The 21703-nt window shown below is 37.3% G+C and overlaps 1 protein-coding gene across 1 annotated transcript; it reads right to left on the bottom strand.

Moving 5' to 3' along the window:
* Window positions 1-7651: 7651 nt before the first annotated feature.
* LOC103662042 (olfactory receptor 5H2-like) lies at window positions 7652-8623 on the bottom strand. The gene has a single exon (XM_008689693.2). The coding sequence runs from the start codon at window positions 8579-8581 to the stop codon at window positions 7652-7654; it is 930 nt and encodes a 309-aa protein (XP_008687915.1). The 5' UTR covers window positions 8582-8623.
* Window positions 8624-21703: the final 13080 nt, after the last annotated feature.

The following is a 21703-nucleotide window of genomic DNA, read 5'->3' as shown; positions in this document are numbered from 1 at the left end:
CTGATTCTCCTTCTCCCTCTGCCCCTCCCCCCACTCATCTTATCTCTCTCTCTCTCTCTCTCAAATAAATAAAATCTTAAAAAACAAAACCAAAACTGGTAACCTGGGAGAAATGAACAAGTTCCTCGAAACATACAAACTGTCAAAACTGAAGAAGGAAGAAATAGAAAATTTGAACAGACTCCGCACCAGCAAAGAAATTGAGTCGGTAATCCAAAATCCAAAATCAAACAAAAGACATAAGCCAGATGCTTCAAAGTGGAATTCCACCAGACCTTTAAAGAAGAGTTTATACCTATTCTTCTCAAACTGTTCCAAAAAATAGAAATGGAAAGACAACTTCCAAACTCATTCTATATAGCCAGCATTACCTTGATTCCAAAACCAAAGACCCCACTAAAAGAGGAATTATGGGCAAATATCCTTGATGAACATGGATTCAATATTCAATAATATATTAGCAAATCAAATTCAACAGTACATTAAAGAATTATTCACTACAATCAAGGGGGATTTATTCCCGGGCTGCAGGGTTGGTTCAAAATTCACAAATCAATCAATGTGATACACCATATTAGTAAAAGAAAGGATAAGAACCATATGATCCTGTGAATAGATGCAGAATCAGCATTTGACAAAATATAGCAAACTTTCTTATAAAAAGCTTTCAACAAAGTAGGGATAGATGGAACATACTTCAACGTCATATAGGTCATATATGAAGACACACAGCTAATATCATTCTCAATGGGGAAAAACTTAGAGCCTTTCCCCTATGTCAGGAAAAGAGAAGGATGTCCACTCTCACCATTACTATTTAACATAGTACTGGAAGTCTTCGCCTCAGCAATCACACAACAAAAAGAAATAAAATGGATCCTAACTGATAGGGAAGTCAAACTTTCACTCTTTGCAATGAGATGATCGTCCTAGTAGAAAACCCTAAAGACTCCACTAAAAAAAATTACTAGAACTTATAGATGAATTCAGCAAAGTTACAGGATAGAAAATCAATGTGCATAAATCTTTTGCATTTCTATACACCAATAATTAAGCAGCAGAAAAAAGAAATCAAGGAATCAATCCCATTCGCAATTGCACCAAAAACATTATTATACCTAGGAGTAAACCCAACTAAAGAGGTAAAAGATTTGTACTTTAAAAATTATAGATCGCTTATGAAAGAAATTGAAGAGGACACAGACAAATGGAGAAGCAATCTATGCTCATGGGTTGAAAGAACATTGCTAAAATGTCTATACTACCTGAAGTTATCTACACATTCAATGCAATCCCTATCAAAATACCACAGCATTTTTCACAAGCTAAAAAAAAAAAAAAAAAACCTCTAAAATCTTTATGAAACCACAAATGACCCCAAATAGTCAAAGCAATCCTGAAAAAGAAAACAAAACTGGAGGCATGATGATTGCAGATTTCAAGCTATATTACAGAGCTACAGTGTTCAAGACAGTATGGTACTGGCACAAAAGCAGACACACAGATCAATGGAAGAGAAGAGAGAACCCAGAAATGGACTCACAACTATATAGTAAACTAATCTTAGACAAAGCAGGAAAGAATATCCTATAGAAAAAAAACAATCTCTTCAACAAATGGTGTTGGGAAAACTGGACAACAACATGCAGAAGAATGAAACTGGACCAATTTCTTACACAATATACAAAAACATATTTGAAGCGGATGAAAGACCTAAATGTGAGATAGAAAACCATCAAAATCCTAGAGGAGAAAGCAGACAGAAACCTCTTTGGCCTTGGCTGTAGCAACTTCTTATTAGTCACTGGAGACAAGGGAAACAAAAGCAAAATGAACTACTGGGACTTCATCAAGAGAAAATCTTGGGCACAGTGAAAGAAACAATCAACAAAACTAAAAGGTAGCCTACAGAATGGAAGAAGATATTTTCAAATGACATATCTGATAAGGGATTAGTATCCAAAATCTATAAAGAACTTATTAAACTCAACACCCAAAAACCAAATAATCCAATTAAGAAATAAACAGAAGAATTAATAGACAATTATCCAAAGAAGACATCCAGATGGCAGAGACACATGAAAAGGTGCTTAACATCACTCATCATCAGGGAAATAAAAATCAAAACCATGATGAGATATCACCTTACACATTAGTCACAAAGGCCAAAATTAACATAAGAAACAACAGGTGTTGGCGAAGGATGTGGAGAAAGGGGAACCCTCTTGCATTGTTAGTGGGAATACAAATTGGTATAGACACTAGAAAACAGTTTAAAGTTTCCTCAAAAACTTAAAAATAGAACTACCCTATAACCAAATAATTGCATTACTAGGTATTTATCCAAAGAATTCAAAACTACAGATTTGAAGGGATACATGCACCCCAATGTTTATAGCAGCATTTTTAATAATAGCCAAACTATGGAGAGAGCCCATATACCCAACAACTGATGAATCGATAAGGAAGAAGTGCTATATACACACAATAGAATATTACTCAGCCATTAAAAAGAATGAAATCTTGCCATGTGCAATGCCGTGGATGGAGAAAGTGTATTATGCTAAGTTAAATAAGTCAGAGAAATAAAAATACCATATGATCCCAAAAGTATGTGAAATTTAAGAAACAAAACACATGAATATATGGGAGAAGGAGAAAAAGGGAGAGAAAGAAATAAGCCTTAAGAGACTATGGAGAAGAAATTGAGGGTTGATGAGGGGAGGTAGGAGGTAGGAATCAACGTAACTAAAAAGCAGCCTACAGAATGGGAGAAGATTTTGGAAATGACACATTCAATACAGAGTTAGTCTCCAAAATATATAAAGAACTTATACAGCTCAACACCCAAAAACAAACAATCCAATTGAAAAATGGGCAGAAGACATGAACAGCCATTTTTCAAAAAGACATACAGATAGCCAACAGACATGTGAAAAGGCTCTCATCACTCATCAGCGAAATGCAAAACAAAACCACAATGAGATATGACCTGTCAGAATGGCTAAAATAAAAAACAATAAGTATTGGTGAATATGAGGAGAAAAAGGAACCCTCTTACACTGTTGGGGAGAGGGCTGCAAACTGGTGCAGTACAGTGGAAGAGAGTATGGAAGTTCCTCAAAAAGTTAAAAATAGAAATACCATATGATCCAGCAAGTGTACTACTAGGAATTTACCCAAAGAAAACAAACCACTAATTCAAAGGGATACAGGCACCCCTATGTTCATAGGGGCATTAATTACAATAGCCAAGATATGGAAATAGCCCAAGTGTCTCAGAGAAAGACAAATACCATATGATTTCACTCATATGTAACATTTAAGAAACAAACCAAATAGGGTGGAGGGGGAAAAGAGTAAGAGAGACAAACCAAGAAACAGACTGTTAACTACTGAGAACAAACTCATGGTTACCAGAGGGGAGGTGGTTGGGGGGGGGGCAGGTAAGATAAGTGGTGGGGATTAAGGAGTATACTAAAGATAAGCATGGGGTGATTAAAATAAAAACTTTGAAAGAGTAAAAATAAACAGAAATGAAAAACGAAAAAGTTTATAGATGAAAACTCAGTATGACTGTTTTCTTGGCTGTACAGATTTTTATCTTGATGAAGTCCCACAAGTTCATTTTTTCTTTTGTTTCTCTTGCCTTTGGAGATGTGTCACGAAAAAAGTTGCTGTGGCTGATGTCAAAGAGGTTGCAGCCTATGTTCTCTATGATTTTGATGGATTCCTGTCTCACATAGAGATCTTTCATCCATTTGGAGTTTATCTTTGTGTATGGTGTGAGAGAGTGGTCAAGTTTCATTCTTTTCTTTTTTTAGCATTATATTATCTTTTTATTTTTGTTTTTCAAATTTTTATTTAAATTCCAGTTAATATAGAGTGCAATATTGGTTTTAGGAGTAGAATTCAGTGATTCATCACCTACCTACAACAGCCAGAACTCATCATAACAAGTGCCCTCCTTAATACCCATCGCCCATCTAGCCCATCCCCCATCCATCTCCCTCCATTAACCCTCAGTTTGTTCTCTATCATTAACGTCTGTTATGGTTTGTTTCCCTCTAGCAGAGCAAAGTGGTTTTTTTTTAACTTTGATGAAGCCCAATTTATCAATTTTTATTTTTATGAATGCTTTTGGTGTCAAGAACTCTGCTTAGCTCTAGATCCTAAAGAGTTTCTCCTATGTTTTAAAGTTTTATAGTTTTACATTTACATCTATGGTCTATTTGGAGTTTTTTTTTAAGATTTTATTATTATTATTTTTAACTTTTCTATTTTTATTTTGAATTTTTTTATAATAATTTTTTATTATGTTATGTTAGTCACCATACAGTATATCCTTAATTTTTGATGTAGTGTTCCATGATCCATTATTTGCTTATAACACCCAGTGCACCATGAAATATGTGCCCTCCTTAATACCCATCACTGGCCTATCCCAGTCCCCCACCCTCTCTCCCCTCTGAAGCCCTCAGTTTGTTTCCCAGAGTCCATAGTCTCTCATGGTTCATTCCCCCTTCTGTTTACCCCCCTTCATTCTTCCTTTCCTTCTCATACCAATCTTCCTGCTAAAGATTTTATTTTTAGGTAATCTCTACACCCAACATGGGGCTCTAACTCATAACCCTGAGATCAAGAGTGATGCTTTACCAACTGGGCCAGCCAGGTGCCCCTATTCTGAGTTTTTATATAAGGTGTGAGGTTTAAACTGAAGTTATTATTATTTTTTTTGCATGTGAATGTCTAATTGCTGTAGCACCATTTGTTTTATTATTTAAAGTTTTAATTTAACTTTATTTTTTTTAGTTAAGCAGAAGAAACTTCTATTAGTCTAATGAGCAGGGAGCAGTGCCAATGTCCCAGCTGTGCCCTTCTCTAACTCAATGCTTCCCAGTCCTTCATGTGCACATGTTACCTGGGGATCTGTTTAATGCTGCTTCTTCTTCTTTTTTTCTTTTTATATTATGTTAGTCACCATACAGTACATCCCTGGTTTTGATGCAAAGTTTCATTCTTTTGCATATAGCTGTCCAATTTTCCCAGCACCCTTTATTGAAGAGACTGTCTTTTTTCCACTGGATGTTTTTTCCTGCTTTGTCAAAGCTTAGTTGACCAAAGAGCTGAGGGTCCATTTCTGGGTTCTCTATTCTGTTCCATTGGTCTATGTGTCTGTTTTTGTGCCAGTACCATGCTGTCTTTGTGATCACAGCTTTGTAGTAAAAACTAAGAGGCAGCCCACGGAATGACAGAAGATATATGCAAATGACACTACAGATAAAAGACTGGTATCCAAGATCTACAAAGAACGTCTCAAACTCAATACATGAGAAACAAATAATCAAATCAAAAAATGGGCAGAAGATATGAACTGACACTTTTCCAATGAAGACATACAAATGGCTAACAGACACATGAGAACATGTTCAAAATCATTAGCCATCAGGGAAATTCAAATCAAAACCACATTGAGATACCACCTTACACCAGTTAGAATGGCAAAAATGGACAAGGCAGGAAATAACAAATGCTAGAGAAGATGTGGAGAAAGGGGATCCCTCTTACATTGTTGGTGGGAATGCAAGTTGGTACAGCCACTTTGGAAAACAGTGTGGAGGTCTCTTAAAAAGTTAAAAATTGAGCTACCCTATGATCCAGCCATTGCGCTACTGGGTATTTACCTCAACAATACAGACATAGTGAAGAGAAGGGCCATATGCACCCCAATATTCATAGCAGCATTGTCCACAATAGCTAAATTGTGGAAGGAGCCAAGATGCCCACCAACAGACAAATGGATAAAGAAGATGTGGTCCATATATACAATGGAATATTACTCAGCCATCAGAAAGAATGATTACCCAACATTTGCAGCAACATGGATGGGACTGGAGGAGATTATGCTAAGTGAAATAAGCCAAGCAGAGAAAGACAATTATCATATGGTCTCACTCATTTATGGAACATAGGAAATAGCAGGAAGATAGGTAGGAGAAGGAAGGGAAGAATGAAGGGGGCAGGCAAACAGAAGGGGGAATGAACCATGAGAGACTATGGACTCTGGGAAACAAACTGAGGGCTTCAGAGGGGAGGGGAGTGGGGGAATGGAATAGGCTGGTGATGGGTATTAAGGAGGGTGTATATTGCATGGTGCACTGGGTGTTATATGCAAATAATGAATCATGGAACACTACATCAAAAACTAAGGATATACCATATGGTGACTAACATAACATAATAAAAAAGTATTATTTAAAAAAAATCTTAAAAAAAGAAAAGAAAAGAAAGAAAACTCAGTATGACATATGGCCATTAGTGGCCTCAAGGCATAAATAAAATATGCAATGTTTCAAGTGAGTGAGCATTTTTATCTTCTTCAACATAATCTGGAAATGCATCAAGGAAGCTAGAACATTTAAGAATGAACTTGAAGTAAGGACACCATTTCAGTTGTACATGAGGATAAGTATGTTTGAGGAAGCATTCTGTGTGGAGAAACCACATGAACAACAACATTTACCAAAAGAAGGCATCCAGAAGGCTTTCAGTAAGTTATCTGGGGTAAAACACAGTGTCCCACAGAAGAATTGTGAGGAAAGAGACTTCAGAGTCAAATCAAGATTTTTATTGGGAAGCACCTCAAATACTGCCAGGGTCACAAATGCTGGGTAATATAGATTAGATAGATAGATAGAAAGATAGAAAGATAGATAGATAGATAGATAGATGATAGATGATATAAGATGATATATGAGATAGATAGATGATAGATAGATGATGATAGATAGATAGATAGATAGATAGATAGATAGATGATAGATAGATAGGTGATAGATAGATAGATAGATGATAGATAATAGATACAGATAGATAGATGATAGATAGATGTAGATATATTTATGTAATCCATTCATATACGTGAACATTAAATATATACGTAGGCATATATAGAGTTCTAGATATGTATGCTATATAAACACATAATCTGGTAGATATGACAATCCTTGTAAAGCTATTCAAGAGGGATATTACTTAGACATCTGTTTATGAAGAATAGTCTGACAGCAGTGTTTGGGAAATAAAAGAATATCAACAGGATGTAGAAGTAACCAGTCTATAACAAATGACTGATGTGAGTATTTTAGTGTGTGACCCTTAGCAGTATCATTAGGGCTGTATATGGAAACAGTGGTGAGAGAGGAAGGGCAGGGGTAGACTGAAATTGGATCACTTGTTATACTTTTTTGCCTCTGTTCACTCAAACACAAACCTGACCCCTATGTGGAGGGAAATGCAATGTGAGTCTTCAAGGTGCACAACTATATGGCTGTAAAAGACTCATACTCAAATTCTTTTCAGAGGATTTATACTATTACAGTGCTTAATGCATTTATGAAGCCATGTTGAAAACATTAAAACATGTAAAATATTTTTCTTAATTATTTTAGTATGACATGAAAACTTGAATAATATTCAATAATATACACACATATTTAAGATGGTTATTTGTAGTCCCACCTTAAGTCATTTGAACACTAGGGCAATTATAACTTCCAAAACCTTTGAATACTAATCAATGCATAGGAACATCTAATCTGCAAAATTTTTGTGTTATTCTAATGGAAGAAGAACAGATGTTCTATGAGTACTAGGAAGTCTCCTTTAACATTTTTCTCAGTGCATCTATGACTTTCTTATTTCTCAGGCTATAGATCATTGGGTTTAACACAGGAATTATGACAGTGTAAAATACAGAGTCCATCATATCTTGATCATCTGCCTGTGCAGATCTAGGGCGCACATACATGAAGAGAAGGGGGCCATAGTATAACGACACAGATAAGAGATGGGCTCCACAGGTGGAGAAGGCTTTCCTTATGCCTTGTAGAGACTTCTTTTTTAAGATTGTAAAGAGAACCAGTGTGTAAGAGACAAGAACAGTCAAAATGGTAAATACTTGTATTGACCCAGAGAAAATAAATACTATCAGATAATTAATAGAAGGGTCAGTACAAGAAATCTTAAACAGTGGTATAATGTCACAGTAAAAGTGGTGTACTGTGATGGAATTACAGAAGGTTAATCTGAATAAAAAAGAAGTATGAATTATGGCATGAAGAAGGCCACCTAAAAATGACAAATGTATCAGCCGGATGCACAGGGTATTGGACATAATGACTGGATAAAGTAATGGTTTGCATATGGCCACATACCGATCATATGCCATTGTTGCCAGAAGAAAACATTCTGTGGTTACACTGATTGCAAAGGAAAAAAATTGTATCATGCATTCAGAGAGAGAGATCATCTTGCTCTTGGCAAAGAAGTTGACCAGCATCTTGGGGGATACTGTGGATGATAACCAAGCATCCACAAATGCCAGACTCCCAAGGAATAAGTACATGGGGATGTGAAGCTGTGTTTCATTCCATATGAGAGCAATCAGACCAAGGTTCCCCACAATGGTGAGAAGATATATAACCAAGAATAACAGGAACAGGGGGATTTGCCACTGTGGTTCATATGTGAGTCCTGTGAGAATCAATTCTGTCAGCAATGTTGTATTATGCTTTTCCATGTCCTCACTGGGTGTTGCCTGAAATGAAATTGAACAAATGACCAAAAAATCAATTTGTAACATGAAATATAGGGAGGAGAGTCGAAATAAAATTATGCACCTCAGAAATATCCTCTCAATTTTGTGCATTACCTCTGTAATAGATGGAATCATTTTGGACGGTTGGAAATAAATGCAATTATTTCAGTTTTTAAAATGTGCCACAATGAACAGAATTGGAAAAATTAAGGACATTGTATGTAAATGCTAAATTTATGGGATAGAATTGAGTATGAAAGGGAAATTCTGTGTCTAGGACATGGATAGAGGGTGAAGGAGAAAGAAACTTGAAGAACCTGGGCAATAAAAGGAGTTGAATAGCAGGTGAAGGATCTTGAATATTGTTCATCAGGGAAGAAGCATTCACTGGAAAAAAGGGAGTGGCACTATAAGATTTTTTAAAATGAATACGAGGTAGTGTAGAAAATAGGCTGCGGGGAGGTGAACCTGGGGTCATGAATACTAGTCAGGAAGATGTAACTACTGTCCACTGGTTCTCAAGCCAGATTATACCCTGGAATTCTCTGAGGAATATTTGTACAAAATATAGACTGTGAGGCTTTCTTTAGAATTAGATTTAGTGAGTAGAGAATGAAATCTAATAATCTGTATTTTACACTTGCTTCCCAAGTAATTCAAATATGTGTCACATGGCTTGTCCATGGTGAAATGACATTGAGATTGATGGGGAAGATGGAAAGAGAGATGGAAGAGAGTTCATAACGTAGAGACATCACTTCTGTGACACATCAGAGGTGAAGGGGAGGTCGGTGAAGAATAGAGGAGACACTTGATGACTAGGTAGATTTTCATTTACACAAAGAGAACAAAAACACTAATTTGAAAGATACATGCACCCCTACATTTACTGCATTCTATTTAGAATGGCCAAGATACAGAAGCAACCTAAGTGTCCATCTGTACACAAAAGAATAAGCAAGATGTGGTCCATTTGTGTCTCCGTGTGTGTGTGTGTGTGTGTGTGTGTGTGTGTATAATATTACCCAGCTATAAAAAAGGATAAAATCATGGCATTTGACACAACAGGCTATTACATTAAATGAAATAAGTTGGAATGAGAAAGACAAATACCGTATGATTTCACTCATATGTGGAGTCTAAAGAAATGAATAAACAAAGAGCAGAATCAGACCTATAAATAAAGAGAACAACTTATTTGCCAGAGAAGTAGAGGTGGAGGGATGGGCAAAATGAGTGAAGGAGAGTGGGAGATATAGTCTTCCAGTATGGAATGAATAAGTCACAGAATAAAAGTCACAGCGTAAGGAATATAGTCAACAATATTGTAATAGTAATGTATGGTGACAGATGGTAGCTGTACTTGTGGTGAACATAGTATGAGTTATAAACTTGTCAAATCACTAAGTTGTACACCTGAAACGAATGTAACATTGTAGGTCAACTATACTCAAATTTTTAAAAAATCGTTGAAATTAGGATGCAATGCCAGTTTGTAGGGAGGGTGTCTTCTGAACCTCCAGGTGGTATATACTTTGTAGTATAATTCTACTACATATAATGACTTGGAAGTCATTGGAGTAGCTCAAGGCATACTTATGTATGACCTATTTCTACCACATAGTCACGGAGCCAAGCAATGTCTACCACCCACTCTCGGAGCCAAAAGAGCTACAACTGTCTTTCCTATCCCCCTAACAACTAGAGTGGGGGACTTGCAATGTAAGTTTGGCAACCAAAACCCATCCACACTGGATTTAGAATTTGGAGTGATGGAGAAAAGGGACAAGGACAAAAGAGAATTTGAGTTGCTAAGCAGCCAAAGCACAATATGAAGTTTCCAACAAATGTACCCTGCACCCACACCAATGACCCTGCCAGTGTGAACAGTGACATTCCCACACAGCAGCAGTGACAATGGCCCTCATGGAACCAATGTTGGGACATGATTTTTGCTGTCGACAGACTGCCTTGCTTCCTTCTGTTGCTGTCCATTTTTTTCCCCAGCTGATTCCCTTAATCTCCTAGCATGTCTATGCTAGACTCCATTCCAAAAAATAATTTCTTGTTGAAGCTAATAGTTCTGACTTACAGAGAATAAAGACAGAGACTAGGAAAGGATACAGAGCAGAATGATGAAGAAGAGAAGGGAAATAGGACAGATGAGTGTCATGAACATAAAGAGAGGAAGATAGTCAAGAAAAACACAGTTATGGTGCAATCACTTTAAAATAAATGCTCTAGGAGGACAAGGAGTGAAGAGGTGTGATTGAGCGTGGAAACTAAGAGATTTTTAGTGGTTTTAGTGTGAGCAGTTTCCATCACATGATGCAGTTGAGGTCAGAGAATAAGGAGCAGTGAATGGGAACAAATTGTACAACAGTGAGCAGGGAAAAGGTATCAAATACTCCAAGAATGTGGAGGATAGTTGTTAAATGTCTGCTGTGGGTGGACAAATAGAACATTTTTTCCCTAATATTGTTTTAATAACATTTTCAAAAGAGAGAAATGGAGAGGAAGGCATCAAGAAGAGACAGGAGACAAGACAAGAAGAAGGAAAAATTTTGGTTGTGAAAAGATCAGGAGAGGGCGTCTGAGTAGCTCAGTTGGTTAAGTGTGGATGGAACTGGAGGGGATTATGCTAAGTAAAATAAATCAAGCAGAGAAAGACATTTACGACATGGTTTCACTCATACGTGGAACTTAAAGAATAACATGGAGGACCACAGGGAAAGGGAGGGAAAACTGAATGGGAAGAAATCAGAGAGGGAGACAAACCATGAGAGCCTGGACTGCAGGAACCAAACTGAGGGTTACAGAAAGGAGGGGGGTTGGGGGACGGAGTAACTGGGTGATGGGTATTAAGGAGGGCACATGTGGTGATGAGCACTGGGTGTTATACACAACTAATGAATCATGGAACCCATCCAAAACTAATGATGTACTGTATGCTGGCTAACTGAACATAGTGATAAAAAAAATTTTAAAAAAAAGATTAGCAAGTGGAGGAAGAGAAATAGGCAGAGAAAAACAGACACATGGATGGATAAGTGTGAGAAACACGACAGAGAAAAAGGAGGAAGGACATCAGAGAAAGGCTATGAACAACAAAAAGGGAAAAGCCCAGAGAGTTTGGGGGTAAATGTTTAACTTAACTTTGCTTTTCATTTTAAGTTGTCAACATTGGAATCTTTTCTTTTTCTCTTCTTCAAATTTCCAAGTTTATTTATCTATAGAATATGTGTATGCAAGAGTTTTTCAGTTTAACTTTATAAACTTTGTGCTGTTCATATATATACTAGTACTACCTGAAAGTTCCACTCATATCTAGAAATTCCTTTATAGGGGTGGCTTAGATGGTTAAGTATCTGTCTTCGGCTCTGGTCTTGATCTCCAGGTCCTAGGATTGAGCCCCACATCGGGCTCCCAGCTCAGCAGGGACTTTACTTCTCCTTGACCCTCTGCCTCTCCCCCTGCTTGTGTGCTTTCTCCTCTCTCTCTCTCTCAAATGAATAAATAAAATCTTTTTTTAGAAATTTGCTTTATATTTTTTATTACAATGATTAGAACTGCCTTTTTGTAGAAATCCTGCTGGTTTTATTTGAGAGTACTTTTTCTCCATCAGTTTTTTTAGCAGAATAAAATTAAGCCAAAAACCAGAGTGAAATATAAGTGACATAGAGAACCAAAGCCAGTAATTCTAGTTATTAAAGAAATATTTATTTGGAAAGGATTTCTTTCCATGCAATCTCAAATCACTAAATAATTGAAAATTCTGAAGTTCAATTTGTGTGTGGTACTTATCAAGCCATAAATGCTGGAGCTATGAGGGAACACTTACTGCCTATTTCTTCCTACATACATATAAAATAGTCCAAAAAAAAGTGGGATAAAGGATAGAGTTAACATACAAGTAACTTACCCTAAAAGTTTTAATCAGAAAGTGTGATCGGTTAAACAAAATAGACCTTTTAATCAGAATAACCAGGAAGATTTCTTATGTAGGAATCAAGACCTGATACTTAAATGCAGTATAAATTGTAAATGTTTTACATTTTCGTTCATTACACTTGTAAAGTCATAGTTATGTTAGGGGTTAATAAAACATTGTTAAAGAGAGTAATTCAGTCTCAGAGCTATTTTGTTTATCCAGATTATGACTAGCAACATAAAATAACTATCTTATTCAGTACTTGCTTTACATTTTTCACCTGGTTTTTTTTGGCATCTGTAATTCTAATTTGAAATTATTATAAACATAACTGTATTTCAACTTTATATATAAAGTATAATGAATATTATAGAAATCATTTCTGTCTTACCCACATCTTATAAGACACCTGAGGAAATTCCTTCAAAGTGTTAGGCTTTCAAAAGTAGAAAAAAATACAGTAGCACTGGAATGACCATAACATAGGCAGCAACTGTTTCCACACTGATTCATTTTGAAGGTTTCATTTACCAAACTCAGGAAAATATTTATATAAATTTGCTTTGAACTCAAGAGTCAACCAATCATCAAAAATGTGCTTTTGCCAAAAAAAGAAAGGAGTGAAAAACTAAAATTCCTCTAATAGCACCCAAGGGTTTCCTTTAGGACAAAACTAAGCTGTTCTTCTGGGCATTGCAGGTTTGAATCTGTGTGAGAAGTCCAGGAGTCCCATCGGGCATTAAGCCTGCAGATCATAAACATCATGTCATGTATACATTTCTAGTTGCAACTCTTGAAATTGCACCCTATGCCACTGCTTTCCACTACAATTGATACTTCTGGCATGTTTATGCAAATCAGTTTGTCTATAAAATAGGTGTTGCTCTGGGTGCTTTGATTAATATGTTCTTGCCTCAGCTAATCATACATGATTTTACTGAGGCCAGAGTTCTAGATTCCTTTCAGGAAGAACCCCCCAAAAAGTTGTTCTCCTCCCTCATGCAAACTGCAGCTCACATTCCAGACATAGACATGACTCCACACTTGAAGCTGAAATCTGATGCAAAATCTTAGTAGGCAAAGGTCAGGGGAGGTGCAAAGGGAAACAAAGACAAAGCTCCACAGTGAGAGGGGCCATAGCTGAGTGCTTCTCAAAATATAATGCCTGTGAAGCTCCTAGAGAGAGCTTGTTAAAGGGGGCCTCAGGATCCCCATTTCTAACATGGTGATTGCTGCCTCTGGACGTGTGTCACGCACAAGGCCTTTGCCATTGGAGGGCCGAGATCCTCAGAGAGCCCAGATCATGCGAGAAGCATAATGTGATAAATTACAAAGGGAGAAACTAGGAGTAACCAGATGGGGCCAGGGAAGCCAGAATGGGTGTGATTACACACGCTCTTGGAGGCTAGTTCAGAGACTTTGTTTTTTACCCCAACTTAAAGGAAACGAGGGATTTTGAACATGGTGGTAAAGTTCAGGTTTCCGTTTTGTGCATTGGCAAAGTAAGTTGTCAATGAACTTTCCTTCAGAAAAATAAAAATTTACTCATTTGTGACATTTCATATTTGAAGAGTAGAAAAAATGTTCAACCTTCACATGGGACTTGATTGGCAGCTAGGGGAAAGCAAACAGCATCTTTTTTTGGCAGACTGATTTATCAATTATCTTGCTTCCATACATTTTGCTTGTGGAAGACAAAATCGAGGAGGGAAAAGAGCATTGATAAAATTAATGTCATTCTGAAAACTCAGAGGAAGGGTGAATTAAGCAGGATGATGTGCAGAGCTGGCTTCAACACACACAAACAACAAATTCACCGACTTCTTCAATTTTGTATGATTATCTCTTAATGCATTTCGTTGCCTATCTGTGAGTACAAAATGTCTATGATGCTGCTTCCAGTGAGAGTTGTCTTCTCAACCTTGGTCATTTATACAGTGTGCTGTGGTATTTCATTGTGGTATTAACATATGTTCCCCTGATGACACATTGCATAAAGCAACTTCTTGTGTCCTGTTTTGATATCTTTATATCTTGTTTGGTGACCTGTGTGTTCAAATCCTGGCCAATTTTTTAACTGAGTTAATTTTTTTGAGTTAATTATTTTTCATTTAGTGAGTTTTGTGAATTCTTCATATATACAAGTACAAGTCATTACCAGATGTATGCTGTGCAAATCTTTCTCAGGAATCTTATTGCCTTTCTTTCTCATGAAGATAATAAACTGGCCCATTACACACATGGCATTATGATGTTTGATACCAGTGAGCAAGAAGTAGCAACTCTTCTATGCTTCTTGGTAAGAAATGTGCATGAGAGAGGGTGAGAAATAAATCCAACAATATTCGGAGCACCTGGCTGGCTCAGTCTGTACAACATGGATCTCTCGATCTCAGGGTTGTGAGTTCTAACCCCACACCAGGTGTGGCACCTACATAAAAAAAATTAAGAAGCCTTATACTTGAGTGAAATTGCTAGGAGGGCAATGATATAATGCATGTGGACATTTCCCTACTGAGGAGAAGTATACGTTGTTGCATCCGGCCCATCCCTCAAACAAAAAAGAACCACAAAACCTAGTGTGTTCTGGTAGATTCTGGAAAAAGAATCATCCTCGTTTGGGTGTATTACACTGGCCCATTTTCCAAGTGACCAGATAAACCACTAGTTTTGAGTGGGCTCAGGACAGGAAAAGGCTTTCGAAAAAGTAGAGGTTGCTGTGCGTGGTGTTCTGCCAATTGCCACGTGATTCAGCAGAGCCAATGGCGCTTGAGCAGCAGATCCAGCAGGGAGGCTTTGAAGCCTTTGGCAGGTCTCTATAGGGAGCCACAATTCAGGCCGTTGGAATTTTGGAGCACAGCCCTGCCATCCTCAGTGGATAACTACTCTAGTTTTAAGAAACAGCCATTGGCCTCCTACAGGCTCTTAGTTCAGACTGACTGCTTAACCTTGGGCCACTAACTGAGCATGCAACCATACAAGCTGGACGTTGTTTGATCCACCAAGACATTAAGTTGGGCATTCACGGGAGCACTCCACCATGAAATGAAATGAAACTGCTCTATGCATGTAGGAGCCAGAGCAGGCTCTCAAGGAAGTGGCCTAAAAGATCATGGTCCCTATTCCTGCTACACTGGCCTCTCTCTCCCAGCCTGCACCTATAGTCTCATGGGGAATTCTTTATGAGCAGTTGACAGAGGGGAATAAAAATGGGGTCCTGGTGTATAGATGGTTCTGCACAAAATGCAAACATCATCCAAACGTGGACAGCTGCAGCACTACGACCACTCTCTGTGATATTCCTGTACCTCAGAGGTGACTGGAAATCTTCCAAGTGGCAGAACTTGGAGCAGTGCACCTGGTTGTTCACTTTGGAAGGAGAAATGGCCAGATGTGTGATTATATTCTAGTGCGGGAGCTATGACTTATGGTTTGCTGGGTGATCAGGGACATTGAAGGCATATTTCTAGGAAATTGAAGACAAGGAAATTTGTGGAAGAGGTATGTAAACATCTCTCCAAATGGGCAAAAATCATGAAGATATTTGTGTCTCATAAGAACTATCATCAAAGGGTGATCTCAGCAAAGAAGGATTTAAAAAATCAAGTAGATGAAATGAGCTATTTTTGGACAAAAAATCAGCCTCTTTCTTCAACCATTTCTGTCATCATCCAGCGGGTTCATGAACAAAATGATGGAGTGTCCGGGAAGGAAGTCATGCATGTGTTCACATCATGGACTTCATTTACTAAGGCCACCTTGTCTCCTCAGCCATTGCTGAGTGCTCAGTCAGCCAGGAACCGAGATAACATTGAGTCTCTTACGTATCATCATTTATTGGAATGATCAGCTTTCTAGCTGGTGGCAGGTTGACTACATTGGAAAGTTTCCATCATAAAAGGGAAGTGGTTTTTTTCTCCTACTGGAATAGCCACCCGTTCTGTATATAGATTTACCTTACCTGCATTCATTGATTCTACCAAAACCATCATCTTGGACTTAACAGAATTCCTTATCCATTGTCCAAGATCATAGTATTTCACACAACATTGCTTCTGACCAAGGCATTTACTTCACTGCCAAAGAAGTACAACAATGGGCCCATGATCATAAAATTCACTGGTCTTATTCTATTCACTACCATTCTGAAAGCAACTTGTTTGATTGAATGGTGAGATCACCTTTTTGGAGATTCCTTTATAGCATAACTAGATGGTGATACCTGAGAGTTTGAGTATCTCCAAAAGACTGTATATTTTCTGAGTCAGCATTCACTGTATGGGACTGGTTCAGTGGCACCACTCACTGTTACCCCTAGGAACACACCAGGATATTTTTTATTGGGCCAGCAACATAATTTTAGCTTCATGTTCCCTTGATCTTATGCTCTGGAGGCCTAGAAGTCTTGGAGCCAGAGGGAGGAATGCTGTCATCAGGACACACAGCAGTGATCCATTTAGCTGGAGGTTAAGACTGCCATGGTTTCTCTGGGTTCTACTTTCCTTTGAGTGGAGTTGCTGTGCTGGCTAGGGTGATTGATGCTGACAACCAAGGGGAAATTGAAGTAGTCCACACCGGAAGAAAGGATAAATGTGTCTGGACTACAGATCACTTAGGATGTCTCTTAGTATACCATTCCCTGTGATTATGGTCAATAGAAAACTTCAGTGAACTAATGAATTAATCCAGGTAGGACTTCTAATGGCCCAGACCCTTTAGGAATAAAAGTTTGAGTTACCCCATCAGTGAAAGAACAATGACCGGCTGAGGTCTTGCTGAAGGCAGAGGGAATATGGAATGGGTAGTGGAAGACTACTTATAAATGCTAGTTATAAACACATGATTAGTTACAGAAACTATTAGTTTCTTTCCACCTTTGTTCCATTATTCATGTAACATAAGATGCATTGACTCTCACGGTAATTAAGCTTTGTTAATTTAACATCATAGTATTTAAGTTACTAGATCTCAAGAAAAAGAGTAAATATTACTCAAGGAATTCCCCTCTTCCTCTGGGGAAGGGTTTAGTTCATTTTCAGTGTACACAGCATAGTTGTATCATGTGGGGGCAGAATTATGACCTTCCTGTTGTCTTTATATGGAAATTAAATATGGTTGAAGGAATTGTGAATGTGTGCCAAGTGACAATGGGTGGACTTGTGATGGTTCATTTTATGTGTCAACTTGACTAGGCTGCAGGATGTCCAGATTTCTTATTAAACATTCTTTCTGGTTGTGTCCATAGGGTATTTCCAGAAGGTATTAGTATTGAATTTGTGGACTAAGTAAAGTAGATGGCTCTCCCCCATTGTGGTGAGGGCCTCAACTGAACTTTTTTAAAAAGGCTAAGGATGATTGAATGTATCTGGGCTTGACTGGTTGACATTGATCTTCTCCTGCCCTTGGGGAACCTGGTTTGAGGACTCAGACTTGGACTGGAATCTCTACCATGGTTCTCCAGCTCCGGCCTTTAAACTACAACACAGGCTCTCCTGTGTCTCCAGCTTGCAAACAGCAGATTCTGATACAAGAACCAATATCATATAATAGCAATCTTTATATAATAGTTATAGGTAAGGTTTTCCTGTTGTAGATCTATATCTATATAACGATATTGGTTCTGTTACACTGAAAAATTCCATACTAACATAACTAATATAACTCCTTTAATTTAGTGAATTTTTTGCTTTATTTGAAAATAAAGGAAAATGTCATGATGTTCCTGTTAGCTGTTGCCCACAGATGAGTCTCATTTGGAAGGTATCTTCTCAGGAGAAGTAAACATCACTTTATTGCAGCATGTGGAACATTTTTTTAAAGATTTTATTTGCATTTTTGTTAGAGAGAGAGAGATAACCAGAGAGAGCCCAAGGGTTTGGTAGAGGGAGAGGAAGAAGCAGACTCCCCACGGAGCAGGAAGCCTGATAAAGGGCTGAAACCCAGGACCCTGAGATCATGACCTGAACCAGAGGCAGACGCTTATGAGACTGAGCCACCCAGGTGCCCCTGGAACATCTTGTATATGAAATTTCATCGAGAATGATGATCCAAAAGTTGATTCTACTTAAAATTTCATTTTTTTTAATGACGTAAGGTCCCATCTGTTTACATTCTTTAAATGAGGCAATGGAGTTTAGATAGGCTATCATCACTTTCAATCATGGTTTCCAAGACAAAGCTAATAAATGGTCCACTATTCTTCATCCCTTGAATCAAAAGGCCCATTGAAATTTGGATTCCCCCTCCCAAAGCGGAGAGGAAAGTACAAACCAGAGAGTAGAAACCTTTAGAATATTCCCATATTATTGTTAAGTAGGAGATAGAGGATGTATAGAAACTCCATTTTGACGGGTCTCTAAATATTTTCTTACAAAAACTTTTCTTCCTTAATAATTTTAAAACAGTGGTTCCTTAGTATAGTTTCAAACCAATAACATTAACTTTGCTTAGTCAGAAATATTAATGATGAAGCTTATCAATATGTTTTCACAAGTTCCCCACATGATCTTCATGACCACTACAGTTTAAGAACCACCCTTGTAAAAGAACAGCATGACTGTCTATACAAGAGACATTTTGACATATACTGAATACACGTACTCAATAAGATCTTGCCATAGGTGGTCTACAATGCAGACACTGAGAAATACTGTTCTAATGTTGATTGGCATTTGTCTTAACCTAATTCTGTTGTTTCCTTGAATACAATTTAAGATAATTCTGTTAGCAATCTTCTGAACAGTAGAAGGTACTGTAAAGTGATGAGAAAAGTATATAGATCCTACATTCATTTATATTTAAAGAGATAGGAAGTATGAGTTATTTTATTTTAAAACTTTTATTCATGATAATTAACATAGAGTATTATATTAGTTTCAGGTGCACAGTATAGTGATTTCATAACGCTCTACATTTCTCGGTGCTCATCAAGATAAGTATACTATTAATCTCCTTTATCTATTTTACCCACCCCCCACTCACCTCCTGTCTATCAGTTTGTTCTCTATATTTAAGTCTACTTTTTATGTTTATCTTTTTTATTGTCATTTTGTTCATTTTTTTCTTAAATTCTACATATGAGTGAAATCATATGGTATTTGTTTTGCTCTGACTAACTGATTTCACTTATCGTTGTACTATCTAGTTCCTTCCATGTCATTTCAAATGGCAAGATGTCATTCTTTTTTTATGGCTGACTAATATTCCATTATATATATGTATGTGTGTATACATACACACACACACACACACACACACGCACACACACACAAACACACCCGACTTCTAGGTTATCCATTCAATGAACACTTCGGTGGCTCCTATATCTTGGCTAATGTAATTAATTTTGCAATAAAATCGGATTGCATATATTTTTTTGAATTATATATCTTTTGATAAATACTCAGTAGTGGAATTAATGTATTATATGTAATTCTATTTTTAATTTTTTAAGGAACCTTCATACTGCTTTTTAAAGTGGCTACAGCAATTTGTATTATCACCAAGTGCACGAGGGTTCCTTTCTCTATGCATGTTAGCCAACATTTGTTGTTTGTTGTGGTTTGATTTTAAGTATTGTGACAGATGTAAGGTGATATCATTGTTTTGATTTGCATTTCCCTGATGATTAGTGATGTTGACCATCCATCTGTTCATGTGTCTGTTGGTCATCTGTAAGACTTCTTTGGAGAAAAGTCTATTTAGGTCCTCTCCGAATTTTTATCAGATTATTTGGGGTTCCCTGTGTTCAATTGTATAAGTTCTTTATATATTTTGACTATTAACTGCTTATCAGATATATCATTTGAGAATATCTTCTCCCTTTCAGTAGGGTTCCTTTTTGTTTTGTTGAAAGTTTCTTTATTCATTATTTGTGTATAACACCCAGTGCACCATACAATACGTGCCCTCTTTAATACCCATCACCAGCCTGTCCCCATCCCCCACCCCCTCCACTCTGAAGCCCTCAGTTTGTTTCCCAGAGTCCATAGTCTCTCATGGTTCATTCCCCCTTCTGTTTACCCCCCTTTCTTCTTCCCTTTCTTCTCCTACCAATCTTCCTACTTCTTATGTTCCATAAATGAGTGAAACCATATGATAATTGTCTTTCTCTCCTTGACTTATTTCGCTTAGCATTTGTTTTGGGGTCATAACAATCAAGGAACAAGAAAAATCTAGATACCTAAGAAGAAAAACCAGAATTATAGGATTATTATACAGCAAAGAATCAATAAACTACAGACATATGCAATAACATGAATACCCTGGGTTCAAAGAGTAAAAGCAGCTGGACTGTGAGCCATTCAGTTTTATGCTGGGACTTGGGGGTATCTGTCAGGAAAACAAAAAGAGAACAGATGACCTGGTGTAATCTTGTGATCTATACCTCCAGAAATACATAATAATGATATTTTCCTTTTTTAAAATAATGATATTTGTCTTAAATACTTCTATGTGTTATATCTTTAACTAATTAATTAAAGGGATTTACTTTGATATTTTCTCATACTCCATCCTAAGAACTAATTCTAGTTATAAGAATTAGAATTCACTTCAGGTTTATGATGCTCAAGCTTGTCATGAGAGAAACTGGAAGGGGAGCTGTGTTCAAGGAAACATCCCGAACATAGTAATTTCGCTGGAGTCATTACTATACTGAAAACAGTGATACAGTCTACTGCATTTTATGTATTCATGCTGTCACATTCTTAAAATTTCACAAGAAGTTCACAAATACTTACTTAGAACCTCAAGTGTAAGTCACTGTTCTGCACAGCACAAGTACAGGAGTACTAGGACTTCTAAGCTATAATCTAAAAGACTGTATGAACCAAAAATAAGTACTATACAAGGCTAAATGTGATCTAAGAAGAATACATAAACTAAAATTCTTCAAATGAGTATGCCTTCCTATCATCTTTGAAGTAATCTGGAAATGCATCAAGGTAGCTGTAACATTTAAGCTGCTACACCTTGAAGAAAAGACTTCATTTCAATTACAAATAAAGATGGGCAGTTGTGGCGTAGGATGGAGGATTTTATTCTCTTTGGAGAGACCCATATCGGAAAAGACTGAACTGAGAGAGTGAGTGTGTCTAGAACGCTTTCAGTAACTATGTGTATGGGTTTAACACAAGGTCCACTAGGAGAAGTAGGGGGAAAGGACGTCGGTG

The sequence above is a fragment of the Ursus maritimus genome, unplaced genomic scaffold (assembly GCF_017311325.1).
Source record: "Ursus maritimus isolate PB19 unplaced genomic scaffold, ASM1731132v1 scaffold_4, whole genome shotgun sequence".
Taxonomy (NCBI): Eukaryota; Metazoa; Chordata; class Mammalia; order Carnivora; family Ursidae; genus Ursus; species Ursus maritimus.
The sequence above is the reverse complement of the archived record's forward strand: the minus strand, read 5'-3'. Positions and strand labels throughout refer to the sequence as shown.